The sequence below is a fragment of the Durio zibethinus genome, chromosome 24, assembly GCF_047325235.1.
Source record: "Durio zibethinus cultivar Kanyao isolate XHJ-2024 chromosome 24, ASM4732523v1, whole genome shotgun sequence".
Lineage (NCBI taxonomy): Eukaryota > Viridiplantae > Streptophyta > Magnoliopsida > Malvales > Malvaceae > Durio > Durio zibethinus.
In genome coordinates this window covers 9,262,678-9,289,255 of record NC_143185.1, presented here as the reverse complement: position 1 = coordinate 9,289,255, position 26,578 = coordinate 9,262,678, and the positions used below count along the sequence as shown (strand labels likewise).

Here is a 26,578-nt window from a genome sequence, read left to right as displayed (position 1 = left end):
ATTTTTTGGCATAGTCAATTTACATGAGTGAATTTCTCTCAGATATTGCTCAGCTTACACAACCACTCAGACAGATGCTCAAGAAAGAACTACCCACGTGGTCTCAGATCCAAAAAAATGTAGTACAAGCTTTGAAGATAAAAGCAAAGTCACTTCCCACTTTAAAGATTCCATCAGATGATAAAAAAATATTATAGACCGATGCTAATGAACAATTTTGGTCAGTAATCATTTTAGAAGAAAAAGATGAAACCAGATAAATCTGTGGTTACAAGAGTGGAAAATTCAAAGATTCGAAACTCCATTATCACTCTACACTAAAAGAGATTTTAGCTGTAAAGTATAGAATCCAAAGATTTGAATTTCACCTCATTGGATTTCACTTTCTCGTGGAATTGGATATGTCAGCCTTTGATTAGATGCTCAATTTCAAAAAGAAAAAAATGTCAAATGCACAGTTACTTAGGCAATCACAGTGGTTCTCACAATACTCATTCACCACCGCACATATAAAAGGCAAAGATAACCTCATTCCAGATATGCTTACAAGACCTTCTTCAAAACCTCATTCAAATACTTTGCAAGTCATTCCAGTCATTTCCATGATGTACCCAACACCTTCTTCTTCACAAGCCTCTTCTTCAAAAAACCCTTTTTACCCTTCTTCTCAGAAACCTCACCTTGATGATGAATTTGATTTACCTGATGAATTCTTTAACCTTTTCGTAAAAAATCTTCCTCTAGAGTTACCCAAACTTCTTGCCACTTAAAACCTTGACCAAAAAGCCTCACACCTTTTGCTCAAATACCAGTCCAAAACACTTAAAAAGTTTGGAGACACCTTCATTCAAACTCTTGGTATACATCCTGATTATCCCTTCATCTATCCCTTTAAATTCTCTGAACCTCTTTGTTTCCCAAACGAAACAGTTTGTTTTATGTGGTACCTTTGTCACCTTTACTATATTGCTGTAGAATTTTTACTTCCAAAGCTCAAAGCCTTTTTTTCCCTTTTTCAATAGTCAACCATCAACCCTACCAAACACTAGTTGGACCCCAGTCAACAAAATCTCAAGTTTTTCTTCTCCTGGTTCAGATCCACTCCCATTTGGATCCAATGGATTGAAACCTATGAGAGATATACAAAAGTTCTTCCTGATCCTCATATTGTTTTAATCTTTCACAGATCTTGTAGCTGTTTGACAAAAGACCCCCAGTATTTCCCTTATGCAGTAATTTACAGCTCTCAAGGATATTCGCTGTTTGATTCCCAGTTTGATCACCCAGTTGAATACATTGAATTTCAGAGACAAATTTGTGAAATGAATCACAAGTTTCCCAAGCAAAATTGGTCAGAGCTCCAAGATGAAGTTCCATAAGGAAACTATCATTCAGAGTACAATTATCAACTCAAAATTGATAAAAAGATTTATGAAACCTACCGTGATGGTGCTTGGATAGAACCTCTTTCTGTAACTACCAGATTTGAACTTGACCATGCAAACCCAGTAGAATGGAATCCTTACTGGAAACCTCCTGAAGTTATACCACAAATGGAATGGCAAGAAGTTGATTATGATGCCTCCACATCAAGACAACCTTATGTCAAGTCTTCATCAACTTTATGTCTTAGTCAAATCATAATGAGTCATTGTATTTTAGTATGAGTCATAGTAATGAGTCACCGTACCATAAGTAATGAGTCACTGTACCATAAGTAATGAGTCACTGTACCATAGTTATGACTCACCGTCCTTTAGTTTTACCTTAAGCCACTTGTAAAGTTGCTTTATCCTAGTCTTGTCCTATTAGGTTACTATTCTTTTACTTTTTCCTTGTATAAATAGAATGATACTTCTCTAGGAAGGAATCATCAAAAAATCTATCACCAACATCCCTTGTAATCATCGAAAAATATATCACCAAGATCCCTTGTAACAAAACCTTTTTCTCTATAAAATATGTTTGGCTAAAAACCTCCCTTCTCTTTTGGTAATTCCATCTTCCTTTTTCCATCATTAAATCTTTTAGCTCATGCTTCTTTTCAAGTTATTAAAAGTTTGCAGTGATTCAAGTTGAGTATGCTCTGCAGTTTTCATATTATTATGGATCCTCTGCATAAAAAATTCTTGTTAATCTGTTAAACAGATCATTGATCCCTTTCCCTCAGCCAAAGAAAAGTTATACTACCCCATGATCATACTAATAGTAAGTTACTATAGTGAAAGATATATCTCCATAAAAGTCAGGTCCCCAGTTCGACGTTAAAGCCAAGAAGGCGCCAGAGTCTTGAACACCAGCTAGAATACCTTGGTTATATGTCTGATCTATGAAAAGCTTATGGTTGGTATTATCTTGTCAAGTTGGACCGATCTACATGCTGTTGTCATAGTACCAGATAGTATTGTCAGGACTTTACCACCCGGAGAGCCCAGAACTAAAGCCGTGTCAGTTGCCAGAGCCTTGGCCGTACTACCTACCGCTGTGTATAGAAATGATATTCTTTATTATATTTATTTCATTTAATGATTATGATTTAATTATTTTAATTATTTTTGTTGATAATAAAATATATTATTTGAAAACTATTAAAATTATAAATATTTAAAATAAAAATTAAAAAGGAATATTTTCTATATAATTTGAACGTTTTTAGGATAGATCTTTAATAATTTTTTTTGTTTTTTGAAAAATAATTACTATTGCTTCAAATTGTGTGATTAAAAAATTTTAACACGTGAATGTATATCTACATGTCATGCCTTAGTGGGCATACCAAGAGCTGAGGCTCAATTACTAGTGACTAAAGCTCGAGCACCAGGGATAAAAAATAAGGGTTTGTGCAATAAGTATGGGAGAAGTGTCCAGACCATCTGCACAACACTTAAGCCTACCCGTATGACCAGGGCCAGGCTTGCATCATGCCCACACTACACCTAGGTGGACCCATGAGAGTGGATATGATCTAGAACAATCTAGAAGCATCCAGGATCAACAGCATATAGTTGAAGGATCTGATCAACCTTAAAAATCAAAAGGGGATCCTTAGAATCAGGATGTAATCTGTATTTGAATGTGTAATCCCTTAATTCTAAGAATTATATAATCCCTTGATTTTATGAATATCCATATGGTGCTAAAGCTATAAATAGAGGGTCGTGCCTCTCTCAGTTGTATCAATGACATACTTCAATAATATATAGAGCATATTCTAGCATCCTTATGTTTTCTTTTCTTGTGTATTCTACCTTTCTTGTTGGCATAGTACCTGTATGTTTGTGTAGTAAGCTAAACTTAGGCATATGGAGTCAATTCCCAGCCTAAGCCCACACAAATTCAGGTTTAAAGTTCGAAGCCCGTGACAGTTGGTATCACAGTAAGTTCTGTTCAATTGTGTTTAGGTTACACTTAAGGCATTCACGGAAATGGCATCCTATAGTGATGTTGCTAACCAACAACAAGAGGTCTAGAAGCAAGGCCACAGAAGAGGGAAGAAAGCTAGTTCAAGGGACATCTGGTCTACCATAGATGGGCGGTCTGTCAACGTGGAGGTGACAATGTGTGATATGAAAAAAAAGCTTAATGAGGTGGAGGCTCACTTTGAGGATTTGGACTCAAGGAAAAAAGAGCTCAAATGAGAGATATAGGGCTGCTCTAAATGAGACCATCGACATAGAGGCCTTGGTAGAGACCATGGTAAGGAGTTCAAGGAGCTCAGAGAAGAGCTCATTACTTGTAAAACAGCCATTGGGAATGGCATGATCGTTGAAGTACCTAAGTCCCGTATGGACATCCCCAAGCCTAAGGAGTTCAAGAGAACTAGGGCTGCTAAGGAAGTGGACAACTTTCTATGAGGGATAGAGTAATACTTTCAAGCCACGGGCATGCTGGATGATGCCACTAAGGTAAGCACTGTTTCAATGTATAATATTGATGTTGCCTTATTGTGGTGGAGGCACAGGTGTGATGATGTGAGGTACGACGGTACCTTGATTAGAACTTGGGAAAAGTTTTAAAAAAAATTCAGGGAGTAGTTCTACCCCGAGTACACTAATGATGAGGTACGGGCAAAGTTACACTAGCTTACTCAGTAGGGAGAGGTCAGGAAATATGTTTAGAAGTTCTCTAAATTGATGCTACAGATTTCAAACTGATAGTCTATTTACCTTTATAGATGGGTTCAAACCATGGGTGAAGTACAGGCCATAAAAGAAAGGGGTTCATGATCTAGCCAAGGCCATGACCATCACTGAGTCATTGGTGGAGTTCAAGCCATAAAACAAGTTGGAGTCTACCAAGCCTAAAGGGAAGGCCAAGGGTAAGAGAGATCGAGATCGACAGTACAAAGATAGAGATTGAGACTGACAGTCCAAAAATGGTAACCAAGATCATTCGAACAAGGATGGCTAGGGGAAGCCACCAAAAAGAAAGTAGAAGGCTAAAAGAAACAGGGAGTCAATCTCTTATTACCTATGTGGAGAACTACATAGAGTTCAAGATGGCCCCAAAAAAGGTAAGTTGGCTACCATAGACAAGGAGTTGGATGAGATGCCAAAGAGAAAAACAGCGAAGCTTGGGTTAATTATGCTCAATGTTGTCTAAGGTAAGGGAAGCCATAAGCTAAAGGCACTGATGTATGTGGATTTATTGGTTGCGGGCAAAATGGTGAATACTCTAATGGACATAAGAGTTTAACATTAGTTCATGTTTGGTGATGGAGCCCATAGGCTTGGCCTGAAGATGTACAAGGGGACTGCTACCATCAAGACAGCTAACTCTAAAGAGGTTCCAGCCATTGGAGTGGCATATAGGGTAAAGCTACAGCTTGGAAATTGGAAGGGTAAGGAGACCATTGAGGTAATATCTTTAGATGATTATGAGTTTATGATTGGTTTAGATTTTTTTATTCGGATTAATGCCCTTCTTGTGCCTTTTGCCAACTACATATGCATTCTGTATGCACGGTGCCAATGCCTTATACCATTGAGGCAAAGGTCTAGGTTTGGGACCAAGCTGCTGTTGGCCATTCAATTTGGCAAGGCGGTGAGCAAGAATGAAGACACTTTCTTGGCTACCTTAAAGTATGATGAACCGAGTGAGACAAAGTCTGACACCTTTTTGGAAGTGTTAGAGGTGTTGGAGACCTTTAGCGATATGATGCATGCACAGTTGCCTAACAAGTTGCCACTTAAGAGAGAAGTGGACCATAATATCGAGCTGGTGCTCGAGGTTAAGCCACCAGCCAAGGCCTTTTACCGAATTTCAGCCCAAGAGTTAGAGGAGTTAAGGAAACAACTCAAGGAGCTGATCAATGTTGGCTACATCAGGCCATCTAAGGCTTCGTATGACTTCATAATTCTATTCCAACACAAGCATGATGGGTCTTTACTGTTGTGTATTGACTACAAGGCACTGAACAAGTTAGCCATCAAAAACAAGTTGACCATAAAAAACAAGTATCCTATCCCCCTCATTACGAACTTGTTCAACCAACTTGGAGGTGCAAAGTGGTTCACTAAGCTAGATTTAAGGTCAGGGTATTACCAGGTCAGGATAGTAGAGGGAGATGAGCTTAAAACTACATGTTTCACTTGTTACAGCCCTTATGAGTTCTTGGTCATACATTCGGACTCACCAATGCTCTGACAACATTTTACATGCTCATAAACAAGGTATTACAACTATTCTTTGATCATTTTGTTATGATTTATCTTGATGATATTGTGATCTATAGATAGACATTAGGGGAGCATGTAGACCACTTAAGACAGGTGTTCGAGGTGTTGCAGGTGAACGAATTGTTTGTGAAAAAGCAGAAGTGTCCATTTGCCCAACAATAGGTACCATTGCTAGGCCACATAGTGAAAGGTGGCAAGATACACATGGAGCTAGCAAGGTGCATGCCATTCTGGATTGGGAACTGCTAGCCAAGGTCACCAAGTTAAGATTATTCCTTGGGTTGGTTAACTGCTATTGGCGCTTCGTTAAAGGCCACTCATCCGTCACCACACCATTGGCTGATTTGCTTAAAAAAGAGAGAGTGTGGGAGTGGAACACCGAGTGCCAGGAAGCTTTTAATCGGTTGAAGTGGACAGTGACTGAGGAGCTAATGTTGGCCTTATTAAACCATGCCAAATCGTATAAGGTGCATACGGATGCATCAGACTTTACGATAGGGGGCATACTGATGTAGGAGAACCATTCAACTGCATTTGAAAGCTAAAAGCTCAACAAGACTGAACGCAGATACATGGTCCAAAAGAAGGACTTAACCTTGCTCGATGATCGTTACTACTAGCCACACATGAGGGATGATGTTGAGGCCTATATGAAGAATTGTCTTGTGTGCCAGCAAGACAAGATAAAGCTCAAGCCACTAGGCGATCTCTTGGAGCCTTTGCCTAACCAAAGTGACCATAGGAGAGCATCACTCTGGACTTCATAGTCAGTTTACCGAAGGAAAAAAGGTTTGGGAGCATTATGATAGTGGTGGATAGATTTTTCAAGTACAGGATTTTCATTATAACAACCAAGGAGTGCCTAGTTGAGGAGGCAGCCCATTTGTTCTTAAAAAATGTGGTGAAGTATTGGTGAGTACCGTGGACCATTATTAGTGATCAGGACTAACAATTTCACAAGGTGGTTCTGGATTGAGTTGTTCAAGCTGTTGGGGTCAGACTTGAACTTTTCTACTAGCATGCATCCCCAGACCGATAGGCAGACTGAACAAGTAAATAGATTGTTGAAGGTCTATTTCAGGCACTATGTGAGTGCCATACAATGGGATTGGTTGAAGCTACTTGATGTTGCCCAGTTTTTATATAACCTGTAGCTGTGTGAAGCAATGAACCAGAGCATTTTTAGGATTGTGATAGGGTAGGAAATGCTAACGCTCGATTCAATTATCTTAGGTTATACAAGGCTTAACCCAGTAGCCCATAAGTTTGGCAAAGTTTGGCAGAAGCAAGTTGACTTAGCCAGAGTCTGTCTACATAAAACTGTGAAAAGGTCTAAGAAGTGGGCAGACCAAAAGAGGAGGGTTGTGCAGTTTTTAGTGAGGGACTTGGTCTTGGTGAAGTTGCACCCCATCATACGACATAAAGGCCTACATAAGGGTCTAGTTCGAAGGTATTGGGGACCTTTTTAGAGTTCGTAAGAGGATAGGCAAGGTTGCCTACAAGCTGGATATGCCACCAAAGCCAAGAGTACATTCAGTGTTTCATCTTAGCATGCTCAAACTGTACCACAAGGACCAAAGGGATCCCAAACGAGCAGACTCAAGGCGTGCACCATTGGGAGCCAGGGCCTCTTATGAAAAAGAGGTTCAATGCATTCTGGCTAACAGGGTTGTAAGGCGATGAAATTATCAACCAAGAAATGAGTACTTGGTGCAGCGAAAGGGGCTTCTAGATAGTAAAGCTAGTTAGGAACCAATAGATGACCTATGGCAATTTTAGGACTAGATCATGCGGTTCCACGCAGAGGACACAATCAAGGCATTGTGAGATTAGGTGAGAGAGAATGTCATGCCCTAGCCAGCGCACCACGAGCTGAGGCCCGAGCACCAGTAGCCCAAGCTCGAGCACTAGGGACAAAAGTGGGATTTTGCACAATAAGCATGGGAGAAGTGTCCAGACCACTTGCACAACACTCATGCCTATCCACATGATAGGGCCAAGCTCGTATCATGCTCGCATAGCACCTAGGTGGACTTAGGAGAGTGGAATCGATTCAGAACCATATAGAAGCATTTAGGATCGACAGCACATAGTTGGAGGGTCTAATTAACCCTAAGAATTAAAAGGAAATCCTTAAAATCAGGATGTAATCTGTATTTTAATGTGTAATCTCTTAATTCTAAGAATCATGTAATCCTTTAATTTTAGGAGTAGCTATATAGTGCTGAGGCTATAAATAGAGGGTTGTCATCCTTCAGTTGTATTAATCACACATTTCAATAATATACAGAGCATATTTCAACATCCATTATATTTTCTTAGCTTGCATATTCTACCTTTCTTGTTGGTGTAGTGCCCGTATGCTTGTGTAGTACGTTGAACTTAGGCATACAGAATCAATTTTCAACATAAGGTCGCAGGTTTAAGGTCTGGAGCTCGTGAGATACACATTCTGCTAAAAGACCAAGGAAAGTTTCCTTTGATACATAAAGTCATTTACATTAAAAAAATATTCTTTTTTTTTTCAATCTTGCAAAATAAACTCTTTAGAAAATTGTAATGTACAAAAATTTCATTAGACCTTTTAAAAGAAAGATAAATTAAAATAGCAAGCAAGCCCCGAAATTTATGAATTTGAAAAAATTATTTTTATTTTGAGTTGTAATGAAAATAAAATACACAAATTTATTATAGATTCAACATGCTTAATATTTAAAATGTTATAAAAAATTTAAATCCACAAATACCTATAGATATTTCAAATTCACCGATAAAAATCCAACAAATCCATAAATTTAAAAATAATAACCAAAGTTATATATATTTTTTAGCATTACCATTGATAAAACAATATGAAAACTACAGTCGACTTGGCATTCATCACGAGGCAGGATCCCAAACAAAGAGGAAAGGGATGCTATTAACCTAATCCAACGGGCACATCCTCTCGCGACATATAACTGCAGCCTGATTCACTACTTCCTTAGAAGATCTAAGAATCCAGACTCAAGCGATGATTTCCACTTCCATCGTATTCTAACAGGCTCCACTTCCCAAATTGAGCAAAACCTATCTTCATTAATCCCTTGCACCACATCTTTAGAGTCAGATTCCAGAATCACCTTTTCAAAATTCTTCTCCTCGGCAACAACAGTTTCTTTTTTGCAACAGCTTCAGTGACTAAAGCCGAGGAAGCATCAACTGCCATTCTTGTTTAGCTATTAAGACTAGGTTGTGAACGATTGAAGATCTCTGAATCCCATACCTCCATACTTCATTTTTGTCAATATCCCCCAACTCCGCCTATGAACTTTCATTGCCTCTCTACCTCATCCCCACAAAATACTGGAATTCACTCTTTTTGGTGCATAAAAGTTTAGAATAAAGAGAGATTTATATATTTTATGGTCAGACTTCAAGTCTCAGAAAAAACTTAAATTGAATTTACATATCATAGGTCTCAGAAAAAATTTATATTGAATTTATTGATCACCTACCAAATACTAACAATGAGACTCGAATCTAAACCTTACAATTGAAATATTTGAACCTTATCATCTCAACCAACCTCTTTTGGCAGAATTCACCCCTTCAATCTCACTACATAACTGCTTTTGGGAACGAGAAGCAGCTTATTGGGTAGCATTGGATTGTACTTGCCATAGCTTTTATAAGCACCTCTCTACTTATTTGGGAAAAGAATTGATGCTTCCACTCATGTCCTTTTTAACAGGTGTTGCCACTCGCTCTGACTGGTTGTTATGTTTCATTGTTTGAAAATTTTGGATCAAGTTAATGAAAATTTTCTTTGCATTAACGCAAGAGTTCAAACATAGCATTGCAATAGAAAAATCAGCAGCACATTGTTGTCTACCAAAATAAAAAAAAAATTCAACAGCAATCGCACGTATCTTACACAAATCAATATTGGTCAATTTTATTAACAGCTTGCAATAGTCTAAAATTGAGGGTAAAGAATCATTATAACTTAGACACTACCTACAAATGTAGTTAATGGACAGTAGACAGAATCGCCCAAGTTGTAAATCAAGGTTCTTCCAATGGAGGAACCAGGGAGTTGAGTATACAATCCAGCAGAAGATAAAGAAAGTTCCCATCAAAGGAGCTGCCAGTCGTCCTCATGAGTGCTGCCATCCATGTCACCCATAGGCATTACACCAAAGGAATCATCCTCTCGAACCTCACCAGTGTCAGCCAAAGCATCGCCATAGCTAATGGGCTTAAAAATAATAAGAGTTTGAGCAACAGTGAATAAGGGAGCACCATTTGATTCATCAGCTAGTTTGGAAGACCGGAAACAAAAATCTTGAAAATCATCTGCCAAAAGAACATGATAGAAAGGGAAAGTTCATTTTTCGTCATTAAGTTGCCTGGTCCAAACCCAAAACAAGTAAAATTGTAAATACCAAAAAGACTAACAACCAAACCTTTGTCTCGGCAGAAAAATCCAATTGCCAGGGATGGATCAATTGAATCCAGAGGAATGTGTCGTATAACACTGGATCATACAAGAGACAACAAAATTAGGAACAAAGAAATCAATGTATGTGAAACTTATAAGTAAATAACAAGGTACTTACTTGCAGTGATAAGACGAAGTATCAGCCTCCAGATTATCCCGACTAAGATTAACTACCTGATAAAAAAATTCGGTGTCACTACAATTTCCATGAACTCCCAAGTTTGTTTGACCAAATTAAGTAACGGCAAACATATTACCAGAACTCAGAAGCACATTTGAATAAAGTCATGCAAGAAGCTTTAAGCTTAATTTGGCATTGCCGTTGCAATTGACAAAACTCGATTTGGGAAAAACACATTTGAAAAGAATTGTCAGAAATTGATTTGGAAAGTTAAAACATAAATGGGGATTTTAGTCATTTCATCTTTAAAATTGCCTTACAGGTGCTTTTGTGGTTGGCTGCAAAAGTGCTGTCAAAAAGCAATTTTAGAGCCAGTGCAACATGTGTTTGACATTGCATTTGGAGCCAAAGCACTTTTTGGCACCATAAATGCACTGCCAACCTTCCCCTTAACCAAAAGGGCCACAAGAGAATGTAAATATTACTCCAAACATGACAATGATAATCCTTGAGAGGAAATAAAAGGACAGCAACAATAAATGGCCATTGGACCCCTTTTTAACTATTCAATTTGGATTGAAATAACAATTGTTACATGTTCAATTTAAACTGAACATAAAAAAGTTTCCCGTTTAAGCCAATGCTAGATACATATTGCAGATTCAATCAAATATGAACCTTGTGCTCTTAGTATCTTCAACCCATATTCATGCAAACCACAACCAATCCAAGTTAAATCAATGGACAAAACCACAATATATAGTACTGGCAAGAAAAGGGAAAAATGATGCCTTCTTGTTTGTTGTCTTACATCTGGTGTGAGAAAACATGGTACTAATTTGAGTCATCTTTTACACTTGATCCTCTCTACAATAACTGAGAATATTTGAGAAGATACCTTGCTTCTAACCATAAGAATGTTGCAAGGAGATATAGTAACCATCATTAAAAGTGTAGATGATGACATTCTACATTTTTTTTTTTTTTGGGAAAGTGACATTCTACATTGTTTATGAAAGTATAACAATTATTTGTTATAAAAGAAGAGGTTGAAAGGATAGAAAAAGCAGAAATAAGTATTTAAGGGTTAGGACTAAAAGCTGTTTATAACCCTAGTATAAATAGTCTTTTAGACAAATTAAGCAACTATTTATAGTTGGATATAATTGTTAAGGTTTTACAACCTAAAATCATTTTGTTATCCCAACTTCTATTTCATATCAATTTTAGTCCTGGTTCTGGTTTTATTTTAAATGTTTCTACTTCAGCACTACATCAATAGAGTAAGGGCTTGTCAGTGTTGTCAAGCACGCAAGGTGCACTATAGGCACTAGAACCCTTATATTGCCTAAGGCACACGGTGTAAAGAAGGGCTTGCCTAAGTGAAGACACAATATGTATATGTATTAATATATATATATATATATTTGTATACGCGTGTGTTTATATATATAATAAGCTTAAGATATATGATTCTGATAATAAACTCTAAAGAGTGGTCCATTTTGTCCTATAAAACATGCAAAATTTTCTTTTTTTTTTTTTTGGTCGTCAATATGCATGATTTCCTTATGCTCCCATGTTTGTTGTAATACTTAAACCTTGAGAAGTAGAGAGTTTGCTATTGTGCACTTCTTTTACTATTAAAGGTTTAGTTAATGAAAAAATTTTAAAAATTAAAGAAATTAAAGAGAAGTTCAATCAGGAGGGCTTTTTTTGCCCCTACAGCCTTACAAAAAAGCGCACCTAGGTGCACCTCGCACCTGATCAAATGCACCTTGCCCAAAAGTGTCTGAGGCACTTTTGTTGTCTAATGCTAAGGCACAACACCTTAACAACACTGGGGCTTGTAGAATCTTTAAGAAACTAAGTTTCACACCCTCTTCACTACCGTGCCTGTGGATGAATAGCCCAGTTTTAGGAATTCAAATTTATCAATCAGTTGCCTGGCTTAAAAAATATATTTAGTTTAGATAAAATCTTATATTACTCCCATAACTTTTCACATAATGGCAAAATAAATGATTTCCAGAACACATCCTTCGTGAAGAGACAAGACATTCTTCAGCACTAAACCAAACAAGTAAAAGAAGCTTCCCTGATAAGTCTATCCACCTATATCGCATCTAAAAGAATAAGAGAATGTAACATATGAGTGATAATATAAAGCAATCAATGAATTTACCGGCTGAACATCATGTGGATCAAGGTAGAAAATATTTTCTTCTTGAACACCAACAATGTAAGTCGAGGCACCAGGTTTCCCACCCAAAATGCCAAGGCATTGTGGAAAGGTGAATGTTGCTTGCAATGATGGAATGTACCTAATAATAAATTTACGAAATTCCAAGTGGTTAGAATATGTGGCAGAAATCAAGTTTAATTTCATAATTGATTACTTTAATGCTACTTGTTTTTGTGAGGACAAGCAGTGTGTACTCATTTATTCTTTGAAGTATGTTACATTGAACCATAATACATGTTTTACTGACTCCAGATAAGCAGAGTCCTAATGCAGTATTCCCTCTATCTCAAAAGGTAACCTTTTTTGAAAAAGCAAAATGATTAAGATAAACTGTAATTCACGGATAACACCATGGGCTAATTTTATCATTATGGTGTTTTCTTTCTTTTAGAAGCTCTTAGTGGCTGTGAGGTGAAGTTGGAGGTTTAGCAGAAAATATCCTTGAGATTTTGATTGTGGAAATTATTCTTAACACTTCAAAATTGAAATGAGACCAGTAATTTTGGAACGAAAAGAAAATAAAACTAGTGTCTTATATGGTAAGGAGAACTTGCTTAGGAGAAAAAAAACTAAAATAGGTAAAGAAAGTAACATCCTAAAATCTCCACAGCCTGGAGCAATTTCCAAGAATAAACTGAATAGAATAATTTATTATCTTAGCAAGAATACCAAAAGCTGAATGCATTTTTTCAACATGTAGCAAGTAGTACGTGTATAAAAGAAACACAGAATGCAGACCACCAAGGGCACACCTGAACGGTTGAACTTGAGATTTCTTCCTAAACATCTCAGGTCGATCTTGGGGAGAGGAGGATGGGCTTAATGCAATGAGAGAGAACTACCTGCCTTGGTGTAGCACAAGCCTAATGGGACTTTAATATGTACAAAATAACCACGACACATGCAAAGAAAGCCGGCTATTACACTCTAAATCAGATTGGAGACATTACTTGAAAGAACAAAAAGCATAAAAATGTTTTCCAAATGCTAAAAGAAATTATAACATTCATTTAGAACCAGAGATTTAAATTGCAATGCAATCGACTTTTAAGTGGAGTAACATTTATTGCGGTTGTGGACATAAATAATAAAATAACAGTAGTCACAATCATTGTTGTCGTAAATATTCTTTCAGTTTTGCACAACTTATTATCAAATTAAGTAAATAACAAGTGTACCCATAATAACATTTATTTATGATATTTAAAATAATTTATGAGATTATAATTGTTTCATTTATATGATGAAATAAATTATTCACATTTTTTAACTATAACTCAGAAGTGAGTATGCATATTTAAAAAGGTGTTCACTAATATTATCCACAAATTTTATGGACATAAATGCTACAAATACATATGATAGAAGAAATATCATATATCATAAATTAATTTAATCAGAAAAAATAAGGGATGAACATTTTAAATAAATTTCTTCCTCGTAAGATATGGTTATTGGGGAGGGGGATCCAACCTGTCTTTGTAACCAAGGATACATACACTTTACCATTGGGTCAAACACCCGTGAGCAACTTGTTAAAAAATTAATTAAACAAAAATAATATAATGGATAGCAATCTAATCTTAATAAAACACACAAAAATCACAATTAAGATTAACTTTAATATCAAAATTATAGTCATTTCAAATTAATTATTTTTTAAAGGATGGTTCATACATAAAACTCATAAAAAATAATTTCAGTAATCAGCAATTGACATTCTAACTCAAGTTTTCATCTAAATCTTCAAAAAAATTTCTCAAATACCAATGTCCAATCATTTGCCTTCCCCACCTAAGTAATCAACTAAACAAGAAAAAAGAAAAAAAACTTTTGACTTTTAGATGGCATACGAAACATAAGCCACTGCAATCACCCAACCCAATTCTCCTCTTATTCTCTATGTCCGCTTTCCAGGATCCCGTCCGCTTCTCTTCCTCATTCCATAGCAAAGCCACCCATGACCCAACTTAACCAACCACCCTTATACCTCACCCACATCCTCAATGCCTCTCCCTCTAGAATTTTGAACTCTCATGTCTCATCCATCTCTCTCAAGAGTCAAGACTAGAGAAGATGACACAACCAAAAGCCCACATCCATGAAAATATAAGAGAGCTCTCTCTCCACACCATCCACAACTTAAATTTAAAAAATTGTGAAGGAAAAGGGGTAATTTAAGTGAATATTTGTTTCTTACATTAATCAATTCCCTCTTTTATTTTGATTGATGCTCAAATTTTTTGAATTTTTACTAAATGTTTGGACTTGGGATTGGTTCTCTTAGTTTTGGTATGGGATTGCCATTTGATTTGATAAGAAAAAAGAAAAGAAAGAACTAATAATAGAGGCAAAATAAATCAATAGTGGCTTTAGCATCCCATTGTAGCCTATTATCTGCTGTGCTGTTATGCATGTGAATCACCATTCACAACTCAATTGCAGTGAATAGCTGTGGTGGGTAGGGCGCCACTACTCCTAAATGGTGAATGCCATGCCACAAAATGGGCACTATAAATCCCTATTTATAACACCATGACTATTCAAATGTTAAATGAGAGCATCAACTTTCTCGCAATTAAAGGTAATAGATTTCTTCATAAAACTAATATTTACTCTTAGTTGGCCAGGAAACTTAAAATATTATATGGATCCTACAGACCAGATCATAAATCATTAAAACCATTCAAGTGAAATCATGCTACTTGAAAGAAAAAAAACAAGCATATTAATGAAACATGGAAAAGGTGTTTGAATGTTAAAATATAAAATAGTTCAACCAATTTGACATGGAAGAGAAAGATGTTCCAACCAATCTCCATAGTGAAGAGAAGATAAACTATAGTTAAGACAAGTAAATGAGTATTTTGGGCTCATTATCACTTATCCATACTCTACAATAGAAGGATGCAGTTTTGTACATGCTCACTTCATTCTGAACTCATAGGCGTATTAATCCCTGTATCTAGAATTTGATTTAAAAATAATTAAAACAACCATCAATCCAGTTAGGAGCTCTCTACAAGCAAAACATCAATAACGCACGATGAATCCCTAGAGAGCCACTTTTGGAGCTCATACAACTTCACAAGGCCATGCTAGGATTACCTAATTGATCACTGCTAAATCACGGTTGGATTGCTAATTTCTCAAGCTCAAAGTGAGTTCAAAGTCAGAAAACTAAGCTTGAGATTCCTTGAAACAAACTATTGAACACTATCAAAAGCAACTTCAAATTTCTAGTTCTACAGTTTGATACTAAATGGGCATAAAATTTAAGCAAGTCATTCTAAGGAATCAAGCAGAATAATCCTTACCCAGAAATAATTTTTGGGCTACAGAATTTGTAATTTTCTAACTAAGCGCGTCAATAGGGTTGAATCTTATGAATAATTCCACTAACAGAACACAGATCATTTAAAGAAGTTGGCATTGGCATGATGCTTTGCTGAAATGAACTAGACCAATTACTTTGTTACAATCAATTCCAGCAAACATGCCTTACCATAAAAAGTTGAAAACCCACTCAGACCTTCCAATCTATCTATCGAAGTAAGATGCCACAGGTGTTAAAAAAAATTGACGAATCTTCATAGGATTGTTAAGATGTGTTCTTTCACTCTGGCTAAGCTTTAAAGGTTTCCTTCGTCTTAAAATTCTTTACTTAGGATGAACCTATTCTCTCCATAGTTCCACTTAATTTCTTCACATAAAATTTCACTAAAATCAATGCACTAATGATCTTCAAGTGGCCAAGTCATAGTCTGAGAATCAGGAGTTGGAAACAACGACCATGTTATGATAAATAGACCTAGAATTGATCCAATTTTGTTAACTAAGATTTTTTTTATAAATGTGCCAATTTGATTAATTTGCATCAATTAGGTGTAAGAAAAGCCTATCTTTTCATTTCTAAGTGGATCTATCCAGTATACTAATGCAATAACACTTAAATGAGGAAGACATTAGCAATCATAGTTGTTGGCTCCTAGAATTGCACAGTAAAGGAAATATCGGTAACCAGAAAGCTAATAGATACAAAGATGATTAATTAATTTACACAAAAGATCTGGCCTGATGAATCTTCCAATTATGAAACTATTAAACAAAGAAACGTCAAAACATCACAAACCTGGGATTTACTTTGTCAAGTCCAAGAACCAAGGGTACAAGTAAAACAATAGGGGTCCAATCAGCATGGCATCTTGAAAATTCAAAACAGTGCCTAGAAGCATCTTCAATGCAAACAATTGGAGCTCCTCCTCTCTCACCATCTTCATCACCAGAAACAACATAGACAGCCATAGGAAGTAACTGGTGCTCAAGGTCATTTTTCTCCCCCTTAGAGCGAGCAAGAGACTCCCACGAGCGACACATGGCATATGGGCCTACCCATGACCCAGCAGCAAGTCCATAAATCTTTCCAGCTTGAACAAGGTTGTGAATGGAGAAAGCTGAGGCCTCAGAATCACCAAACTGATGCAAGATCTCGATATACGTTTGGTCAAATTGCTGCATAGGCCAAAAGGTGTCAGAGAAGAAAACAAAATATTTTTGGTTCTATCATGGTCTAATTCTCATATGAGCTAGAGGAAATAAGCAAGTCCAGGAATAGAAACTGTTTCGCACCACCTTTTGCAAAGGTTTTCGCCAAGACCTCCCCAATCGATGAAAAAGCAAAGCCTGCAAGGGAAGAAAACCAATACATGAACTAGCTAAAACAAACGCCAGATAACAAGCAATGTCAATTTTCATGATGAAAACGCATATCAAAGTCTCCTACTTCTTGTCTAAACATTCTCAAGAGAAAAATAAAACAAAATGAAATGAATATACCTGAGCAACAAGCATTTGGCTACTTCGAAGCATGCAACCCCAGCCGACATCACTTGTAATTTTTGTGTCTCCAATAGCATCAAAACCTGCAAATGAACAACTTAGAAATTGTGTTATCACCATGACTCCTGTAAGGAGCAAACTTCATGATAAAGACCTCTACGATATGTCATCAATATTCGTGATGAAAAGTCTTGTTTGAATGCAGCTAATCCATTGGTGGCATCCATATCTCCAGAGGACTCCTCCCGTGAAATTTCATAGCACACGCCTAGAAGCCATATGTCGCTAGTTGAGCTAGATATTCCAATCTTGCTTGGCCCCAAAACACGCTCGTGAACCCTCCTCATTGAGCCACCGGAGACAGCCCTCTTCACAGCTGCTGTCCACCCATTGTTTTTACTAAGGGATGCCTTCTTTTCACAAGCCGACGACTCACTATATGTGTCAAAGATTGAGAAAGCAGAAGCAAAGAAGTTTGACCAGACAGAACTCTTGGAGAACTTAAAGTCACTGGGACCTGGCTCTAATCCAGTTCCAGGGGATGGTGAGCTATCGATAGCAGTTTTAGAAGAGCATTTTAAAGCAACATTCCCCTCATGAGAACCCTTCATTACCTACTCATGCAGCAGCAGGCAATAATATGACGGACTAGGCTCATGTCATAGAAGCAAATTTTAATTCGGCAGCTCCCTGGTGATAAGGATATCTGTTTCAATCCAAATCTGCATATAATGAAAGAAATCCATCTGAGACATAAATGAAACAAAATTACCATCGGGTAAAGCAGAGATACAAGAATTCGACTTCCGAATCGAATCGCACGATCCCTGTCGATGATCGTTGGCAATCTAATTCGCAAAATCAAGGGATCCACAGGTTTGTTCAAGTAAAGAAATAAGTGAAATTGAAAGAGAAAACAAGGAAATAGGAAGCACCAATCGGGACCCCCAAGGTGTGAGACACGTCTGAGAGACAGGGAGATGGAAGAATTAAAGACAAGGCCCCTGAGAATTGTGAAAGAAACTTTGGGTACGGGTCGAGTTACGGAGAAAATTTGGGGAATCAAAAGCACATGTTTCTTTTTCTCTCCTATGATTAGAATAGATAAAACGAGTTATGTATTTTTAAAATATTAATTTTATATTTTTATATGGTATTTTACAAAAAAATTATATGTTAGATTGAAATGTATTTTTTTATTAAATTTATGTATAATTATTTTAAAATTTTAAATTATGTTTTTGTACTGTGTATATTTCGAATTGCTTTATCATATTTTAAACTATTAAATTTAAATTAATTTTTTATAATTAAAACAACAACAATTTTTTTCATCTTTTATTTTTATCTCTTAACTTTTTTTATTTTGTTTTCATAAACTCAAAACTTTAATGATAAAATATAATATTGATTAATTAATTATAGTTAAATTTTTTGAAACTATTATTTAATTATTTAATTTTCATATCGATCATTTAATTATTAAATTTTAATATTGATCAATCATTTAATTATTGATCAATTAATGACAATAGTATCATACCCAATTATTTTTTTTTAATATCTATGGAAGTAAAAAGGAATACACAAAAAAGGATTGAAGGAATATTTTCTTTTAAAATACAAAAAAATATGAATATGAAGTTTTTCGTGCATAATTTTTAAAGAAATAACAAAGTTATTACAAAAAAATTAAGTTAAAAAAGTTTATCTTATACATTGACCATAAAGTTTTTAAATTTTACAATGGATCTTAAAGAATTAACATGCATCCATTAAATATTTAAAAATAACAAATTAATTCATATTGAATGAACGTATAACAACCATTTTATTTTACTTGCAAAGTTTAAAAATTTCATCACAAATATAGATAATATAATAATCCAAAAAAAAATCAATGTAAAGATATTCTTTCACAATTGTCATGATAAGTTACTGGTGGTGTTGTTGTTTCTTAGACGTAAAACCCTAAAATCAAGAAAAAGAGAAAGAAAGTAGTTAAAGACAAAAGCTGAAAATAGTCTCAATATTTGTGCTTTGACACTTAAGTCAGAGATCTATTAAAAAAAATATAGGAATAAGAATATAGGAAAGCATAAAAAGTAAGATAGATTAAACGGTACCTGAAAAATACTATTTATCCTATAAGGTGAGGGATCTTAGGCAACCTAAGCTATCCGAGGTAAGCCTTAAGGTCAAGGATGGCCTGATAAGCTGAGTTGAGCTAAACGTTGACCACTCGGTTAAAAGATGACAAATCAGTATTTAGGGGGTTTAATGAGTAGACTAGTGAGTGGCTGCACTGACATGGTACTATAGAATGAGGTCGACCTGACATGTCAATTCAATTAAAAAATAAAAAATGCCTTTAGTTATCTGCTGATTATCTCTAATGAAGAAAAATGATTATTCTGTCTTTTGGATCCAAAAATGTCCCTAACATTGTGTTCTTTCATCGAGCAATTTGAGTATCAAACTGATGAGTGTAAGTTGGGCTAATCTAACCTGTGTTTAGTGATACCAAGCTTAAACTTTTGGGCTCGAATTTTGAGAAGAATTTTATACTATTGGTTCGATTTTAGATTACCAAGGTTAACAATTATGGGTGCCGATGTGGATGAAAGCTATATTGGTCAAACCAATAAATGGTAGCCTACGTGTTTCGTATATTCAATATCATATTTGTTTGTGATTTGCTGCTCTATTATTATGGTAACCAATGTGGAACTTGTATATTTTTCTTTCATTTTTTAATTTTCCTTTTGTGGTGATACATGGCCTGATGTGTTGCAAGTGTTTAGATGACTTAAGCACGTATATTTCTGAACAGTAAAATTTATGGTGGAATGATCAATATGCCCCTCTTATAGGTTCATATATATTTGCATTTATTAAGGAGAGGGAAAATCTGACTATTAAAGAGAGAAAAATTAGCGAATAAATGAATATAGGTCAAGAATGTGAAATGTCATCAATGATAACCATTTGGGTGATGTGGCACAATTTAGGGTGTTCATTTGAACCTTGAATTGGCTATATAAGAGGCCTTCGGGGGCCTACTAGATTTAACCAACCTTAAATACTCCTAGCCTTTTTTCGATTGACCTTCTTACTTTTAATCTGTTTAGTACATTTTTTCCCTTTTCATTATATCTTTTCATTCTAGCATGTCTGATAACTTTAAGGTAGAAGTAAAGAAAGATTAACTTGGTTGTGAAGATTTCTATTCAGATGATTAGGTCCTTTCGTTATTGCAAGATAATACTATAGCCAAGTTGTTTATTAGTTAAATTCGATGTTTATTGAAGGTTAAAAATCAATTGAAGATAATGCTCATATGAGGGGAGAATAAGTTTATCACAAGATGGATGAGCTTCTTGTCGCATTAGATTCTGAGCTCTAGAATCCTCCAGTCTTAATGTCAGAGGTTAGTTTAGCTCTTCCAGTTGACTTTTCTTCCTCTTTCTCAACTCTCTCTTTTAATAACCCCCATCTTTCTGATCTTTCCCAACCTTAATTTTTTTCTTTTTCTTATAAATAAATAAATTGAGTTTGGAGCCTAACTTTAGCTCGTCTTTTGAGTTTAAGGAGTTTTCTACCTCTTTCTTGACTTCTTCTTCCTTTTACATTGTGGAGGTTCATAAATCCCTATTTAACCCTAAACCTTCATGTAAACCTTAAATCCCTATCTAAACCCCTAAACTTTCATGCAAACCCTATGTAGAACCTAAACCTTTATACAAACCCTAAAACCTCATACAAAACCCTTAAATCTTTTAAATTAACCCTAAACCCTAACTAAACCCCAAACTAACCTCAAATCCCAAATCAAACCTTTAAACCCCAAAATAAACCTTCAAATCCTAAACTAACCCTAAATTGTACTTAAACCCTAACCAACCCTAGGCCTTAACCAAACCCAAAACCAACCCTAAACCCTAAACTAAACCTTAAATCCTAAACCAAACCTTTAAATCCCAAAACAAACCTTCAAGCCCTAAACTAACCATAAACCGAACCAAAACCTCAAACCTTAAACCAAAACCCCAAACTCTAAACCAAAACCCCAAACCCTAAGCCAAAACTTTAAACCCTAAACTTGCATTAAACCGAATCGAACCAATCCCAAACCAAGCTGAACCAACCCTAAGCTTAAACAAAATAAAAGCCAAACCCTTAAACCTAACTTAACCCTAAACCTCAAACTTTAAACCAAGCCTTAAACCCAAAAAGTTAACCCCAAGCCCACTCATGCATTCACATTTAAGTTTTAAATGAAATTGTTGCATGCATTTGCATTTTGGCAATGTCATTACACTCATACATTGTGTTTCTCATTTACCTTTCAATTGCCATTCATATAAAATATCTTTATGTTAATGCATATCATTTACATGTTTCATAAAAAGAAGTCTTATAAGAAAATGCTTTAAAAATGATAAAGTAAGGTAATATTTCAAGTAAAAATAACCCTTGAAATATGGCCTAAATATAAAAGGATTCTCAATGGTTATCATTTACGCAAAATATTATTTTGATTTTGTGGGGCATTTTGAAAACTCTTAAAGTTAGAGACATTTTTAAAAGGCCTCATATATATAAGAAAGTGAATGAAGTGTTTCGATACTTAGGATTTTTCACTTTGATACAAAATATTTTTTTTAAATCAAAAAATAAAAAATGATTTTATTTTTCAAAAACAAAAAGTTAAAAGGACCTAATTTTTCAGAATGAATAAATAAAATTAAGGAATTAACTTGTAAATATTAAAATGAGGATAATTTTTACAAAATTTCAAAGATAACATGCAATCAATTAGTATCATTTTTAAAAGGTATTGTGGAGGTACTAATCTTTTCTCATGAATAACTGACTTCCAAACACAAATATAATTTTATAGACTAAAATATCTTTTTAAGAAACTTTAAACTTTTTTAATATTTTATTAAAAGGGTAAACTTTTTAAGAGGTCAATCACACCTTAAAAAAAATATTAGTGGTGACTCCTCAATTTTGATAAAATTTTCAAAATTGGTTTTTTTCATTTTTCCTTTTCAAGCAATCGGATTCCTAAACTCGTATGTTATGACACTTGATGGTAACAAGAGTTGTTTTATAAGGCATTAGAACCTATGTTGACTATTAGGGGGTCTTATAATTAAGAGTGTGGTGTGTTAGCTGTATAGTGTCTTATTTAATAAAAAGTTTTTGATTTAGAAAAAAAATTTAATGATGAGAATGATTAGACCAAGATATGGATAAAATCCCACACATTATATGATTTATCATTCGGAGAAACATAGCATAAGGTTAGCATTTAGTGCTAGCAAAATCTATTAAATATATCTTCAAAATGTATCTAAAATCATTAATATAGCCAAAAATAAACATCCCCAAATCACTTCGCTCAAATGCCAAAACAAAAAACCCAACATTTAAAAGATAAATCAAAACTAATTGCTTTTAAAATCAACAAAAATTGGCTAAGTTCTTCAACTTCAACTGCCACTTACTTGGTCAAGCTTCCAGTGCTTTTTTCTATTGATCCTTACAATATATCAAACATATCTAAGAACCAATCTAAAGAATAATGTATCACGTACCATAAGTAGCGTAACAATGATCTTATGATCATGCTTAAGGTATAAACTTCCTTAAGTTTCTTTTCATTCACAGTCTCGAGATATTTCTTTACAATTATTTTTGATAAAAATTAACTCACGTAATCTTTAATCAAATAAGGAATAAAATTTTAGAATAGTTTTAAAACTTATTTAAAGAGTTAAAGTGGAAACATGAAACTTAATATGATTATATCTAATGAATAAACACAAATTTATATTCAATATTAAATCACAATATTTAATGATGAAAGAATTTTAGTTATACTGAGAAACTAAGAATATATATGTTAGTCAAATCTCATTGGTTTTTTTTAATAATTGAAAAGTCATGGCTTATTGATAGATGGCAATTATAATTTATAAATATAAGATTGATTAATTGAAAAATTAATTATGAATTAACAAAAGTTTGATTCATCTAATTTGAAACCACGAAAGGATTATAATACTTATATTTATTATAACATGTTAAGGAACCTAATGGGTTACACAAATGTAGAACATGATTTGTGGGTAAAATTAAGTAGGAATAATTTATTAAAAGAAATTTAGAACTTGAAGGATTAAATTAAATAAATCATGACAAGAAAATAGATATTTAGCACTGGTTAAAGTCGTTGCAAAATACCACTTTATCATTTCTAAATTTTTTTAAAATGATTTTTTTTCGTTGGTAAGTTGTTGCTATTAACTCCATTGATAAAGAGTTAAGGAAACAAATCATATTGTCTTTGAAAAAAACAACATGTTGCAATGACTTTTAGTTGTTGCCATATCAATCATGTTTTCACAGCAATAAAATGTCATTGTGTAAACTTTATTTTAGCAATAATAAATTTGATTAAAAAAATTTTATGTAACATTATTATTTTTGTTGCAAAAAATTTTTGCATAACAATATTATTTTGGTTGTCAAATTTTTTATGTAACAACAATATTGTAGTTGCTAAAACATAATTTGCAATGATAAAATGTCATTGTATAAACTTCAGTTTAACAACCATAAAATTTGGTTACAAAAATTTTTATGTAACAATATTATTTTGATTGTAAAAATTTTTACATAATAATATTATTTTGGTTGATGATTTTTTTACGTAACAACAATATTGTGATTGCTAAATAATATTTTGTAATAAGTCTTTATTTAGTTACATATCATATTTCAGAATGATTAAATATCATTATTTTAACTTTATTTTAGCAACTTTATATTTCGGTTACAGAATCCTTTTTATCATTGTAAAATTTTTAACACAACCAATTTTATTAATTGTAAAAATGATTATTATCGTTACAAAAGGATTTTATAAAATTCTTTTATACCTTTTGCAACAACTTTATTGTAGCCAATTATAAAATCATTTCGTTTATTATGTTATCCATAAATATAATAAAAAATAGATTTCAAATATATAAACTAATATTTTATTCTTTGTTGTAGTAAATAGTAATCCTATGATTTTCTTTAAATACAATAATTGGTCAAAAAATCAATACAATTAATATTAACATAAAAAGAATACATTTTGTTATGAATTAAAATACATTTTTCTTAAAACACATACAACCGTTATAATTTCTTAAACTAAGAGTACTACAAAGAAATAAAATTGTAATTAAGTGTATAAATAAAAACAATTGTCTAATACATAAATGAAGTTAAGTGTACGATAATTTATGCAAAAATGACAATTGCCTAATGTAGAAAGAAAAGACAAATGAAAACAACTATGTACTTCAAAAAACAATTGCATAATGCAAAAAATTGAGCAATATTCTTCACCTATCTAAAGCCTTTGTGACCAAATCCTTTTCCAAGACACCACCATATGGTTCATGTTAGGCATGTTTTCACCAACAAGAATCATCAAGTTAGCATTGGCATGTATTTATAGTCAGCACATAACGGATGAATTTGAATTATCTAAGTTTGCCTAGTAACCATGCTTGTCTTTGTGTATATGTGTTTTTTGTGTGTTTTGATGTATTTTGTCTATGTTGAAGTAGAATGTCTCAGCATAAACTCTAAGTTATGATCTTAGCTACTACAATGGTATTTGGTGACATACAAGATCTTTGACTCTACCATTCTTCATTACTCTTTATCCACTTGTGTTTCCCTTTCCAAAAGCATAGATTAAGTCAATCATGTAAATAAATAGATTAAGCCATGCTTGCTATATAATGAAAATTAAATCCAGTAAATGCCAAACCTTAAAAACTATCTTTAGAAGTATAAACCTGATTCAATGAAATATTTTGGTAAAAATAATCATTGCCAAGCCTAATTATAACATAATGAGCAATAGAGGTTTTAGTATCTACATATTGGATAGCATGAAGTTGTTTGTGTGACAGTTAAAGGTATGTTCCATTCTTTACATGTATACACGAGACGAGAGAGAAAATGAGCAATTTATCAAAGAAACAAGCTAACCTTTCTCAAATTCACTTCTTGTTCTTCTCATGGTTTGTCAACCATCATTTTTCACTACAGTTGCAATAGAGCTCTCTGCTTGTTTTCTTGCAATATATTAACACAAAGTTAGTTCAAAACACATATTATGCCCATTTAATATAAAAGATGAAGCAAATACATACATTGGACTTTTTGAGACTTAAATATTTCTAAAGCCTTTTGCATTCATCTTTAAATTGACACCTAAAAACTTTCATTGGAACTTCATGTTCATTCTTAAGAGATGTTTTCCAAACCAATTCTTAAACTATTAGCAAATTAAATACATTTGATACTAATATGACTAATTCAAACTTAACCCTTAACAACATAAATACCTATTTGAGTTCATCTTTTGCTTGATGTTGGGCACATTTTAGCTCCTTATGATGGTCAGCTCTAAGATTTAGTTCTTTTCTATCATGCTCTTGTTGAAATCAAATAAACTTAGCTAAGAACCTAATAGGCTAAAATAAGAACTACCCAAATGACCAAACCCATTAAAATCAATAAAATAGATAAACATTAACCACTTGCACCTCAAGAAATGACCATAAAAAAGGTGGATTAGGCAGATCATCAGTGGTAATGGTCTTGTTAAGTTGGTGTAAAAGCATGTAAGGAGTTATAGATGCCCTATTTAGTCTGAGGCCCAAATTAATTGGGCTAGGATTCAACCCAAACTAATTGGGTTTGGATTCGATACAAGCACAATTATCAAATTTTACTTTTATTTTATTTTTGCTTTTTGTTTATCAATTTGATGTTTTACTTTCTATTGCATTTATTTATGTTTATATATTTATCTTATTTATTTATTTTTTTATCATTATCTATTTTTGTATATTTCTTATTAATTTTATCTATTGATTTACTTTGTTTTATTATTATTATTTATTTATTTATTTATTTGTTATCTTCAGAGTTGATTATCTCTAGTTTTACTAACATATTTTTTTAAAAATTATCTTTTTATCTAAGAAAAAGTAAAAAAAAAAAAGAGATGAACAGCTAAAAATAAAAAAGAAGTGATTGGCATTAAAAATTGGTGATAAAATTTGATTTGAGTTTGAATTACTGGAGATAAATGTGGATTATTTCTCATAATAATATCGAAAGTATGA

General features: G+C 33.8%; 2 protein-coding genes across 4 annotated transcripts; one reads left to right on the top strand and one right to left on the bottom strand.

Moving 5' to 3' along the window:
• Nucleotides 1-6,304: 6,304 nt before the first annotated feature.
• LOC149511909 (uncharacterized) lies at nt 6,305-7,361 on the top strand. Its single transcript, XM_089753450.1, has 3 exons — nt 6,305-6,444; nt 6,586-6,813; nt 7,148-7,361. The coding sequence occupies exons 1-3, from the start codon at nt 6,305-6,307 to the stop codon at nt 7,359-7,361; spliced, it is 582 nt and encodes a 193-aa protein (XP_089609576.1).
• A 2,207-nt stretch (nt 7,362-9,568) lies between these two features.
• Nucleotides 9,569-18,484, bottom strand: LOC111316853 (cysteine protease ATG4-like). Of its 3 annotated transcripts, none has more exons than XM_022919039.2 (9): nt 18,139-18,463; nt 17,521-18,056; nt 17,364-17,449; nt 17,160-17,210; nt 16,660-17,039; nt 12,468-12,606; nt 10,280-10,335; nt 10,127-10,197; nt 9,569-10,016 (listed from the first exon to the last, which is right to left on the bottom strand). In XM_022919039.2, exons 2-9 carry the CDS (start codon nt 17,975-17,977, stop codon nt 9,796-9,798), a joined length of 1,461 nt encoding a protein of 486 aa, XP_022774774.2. In that variant the 5' UTR covers nt 17,978-18,056; nt 18,139-18,463; the 3' UTR covers nt 9,569-9,795. The 3 variants fall into 3 exon arrangements, with proteins under 3 accessions (XP_022774774.2, XP_022774773.2, XP_089609603.1); XM_022919038.2 differs by having other exon boundaries at nt 17,521-18,088; nt 18,302-18,459; XM_089753477.1 differs by having other exon boundaries at nt 17,521-18,484.
• Nucleotides 18,485-26,578: the final 8,094 nt, after the last annotated feature.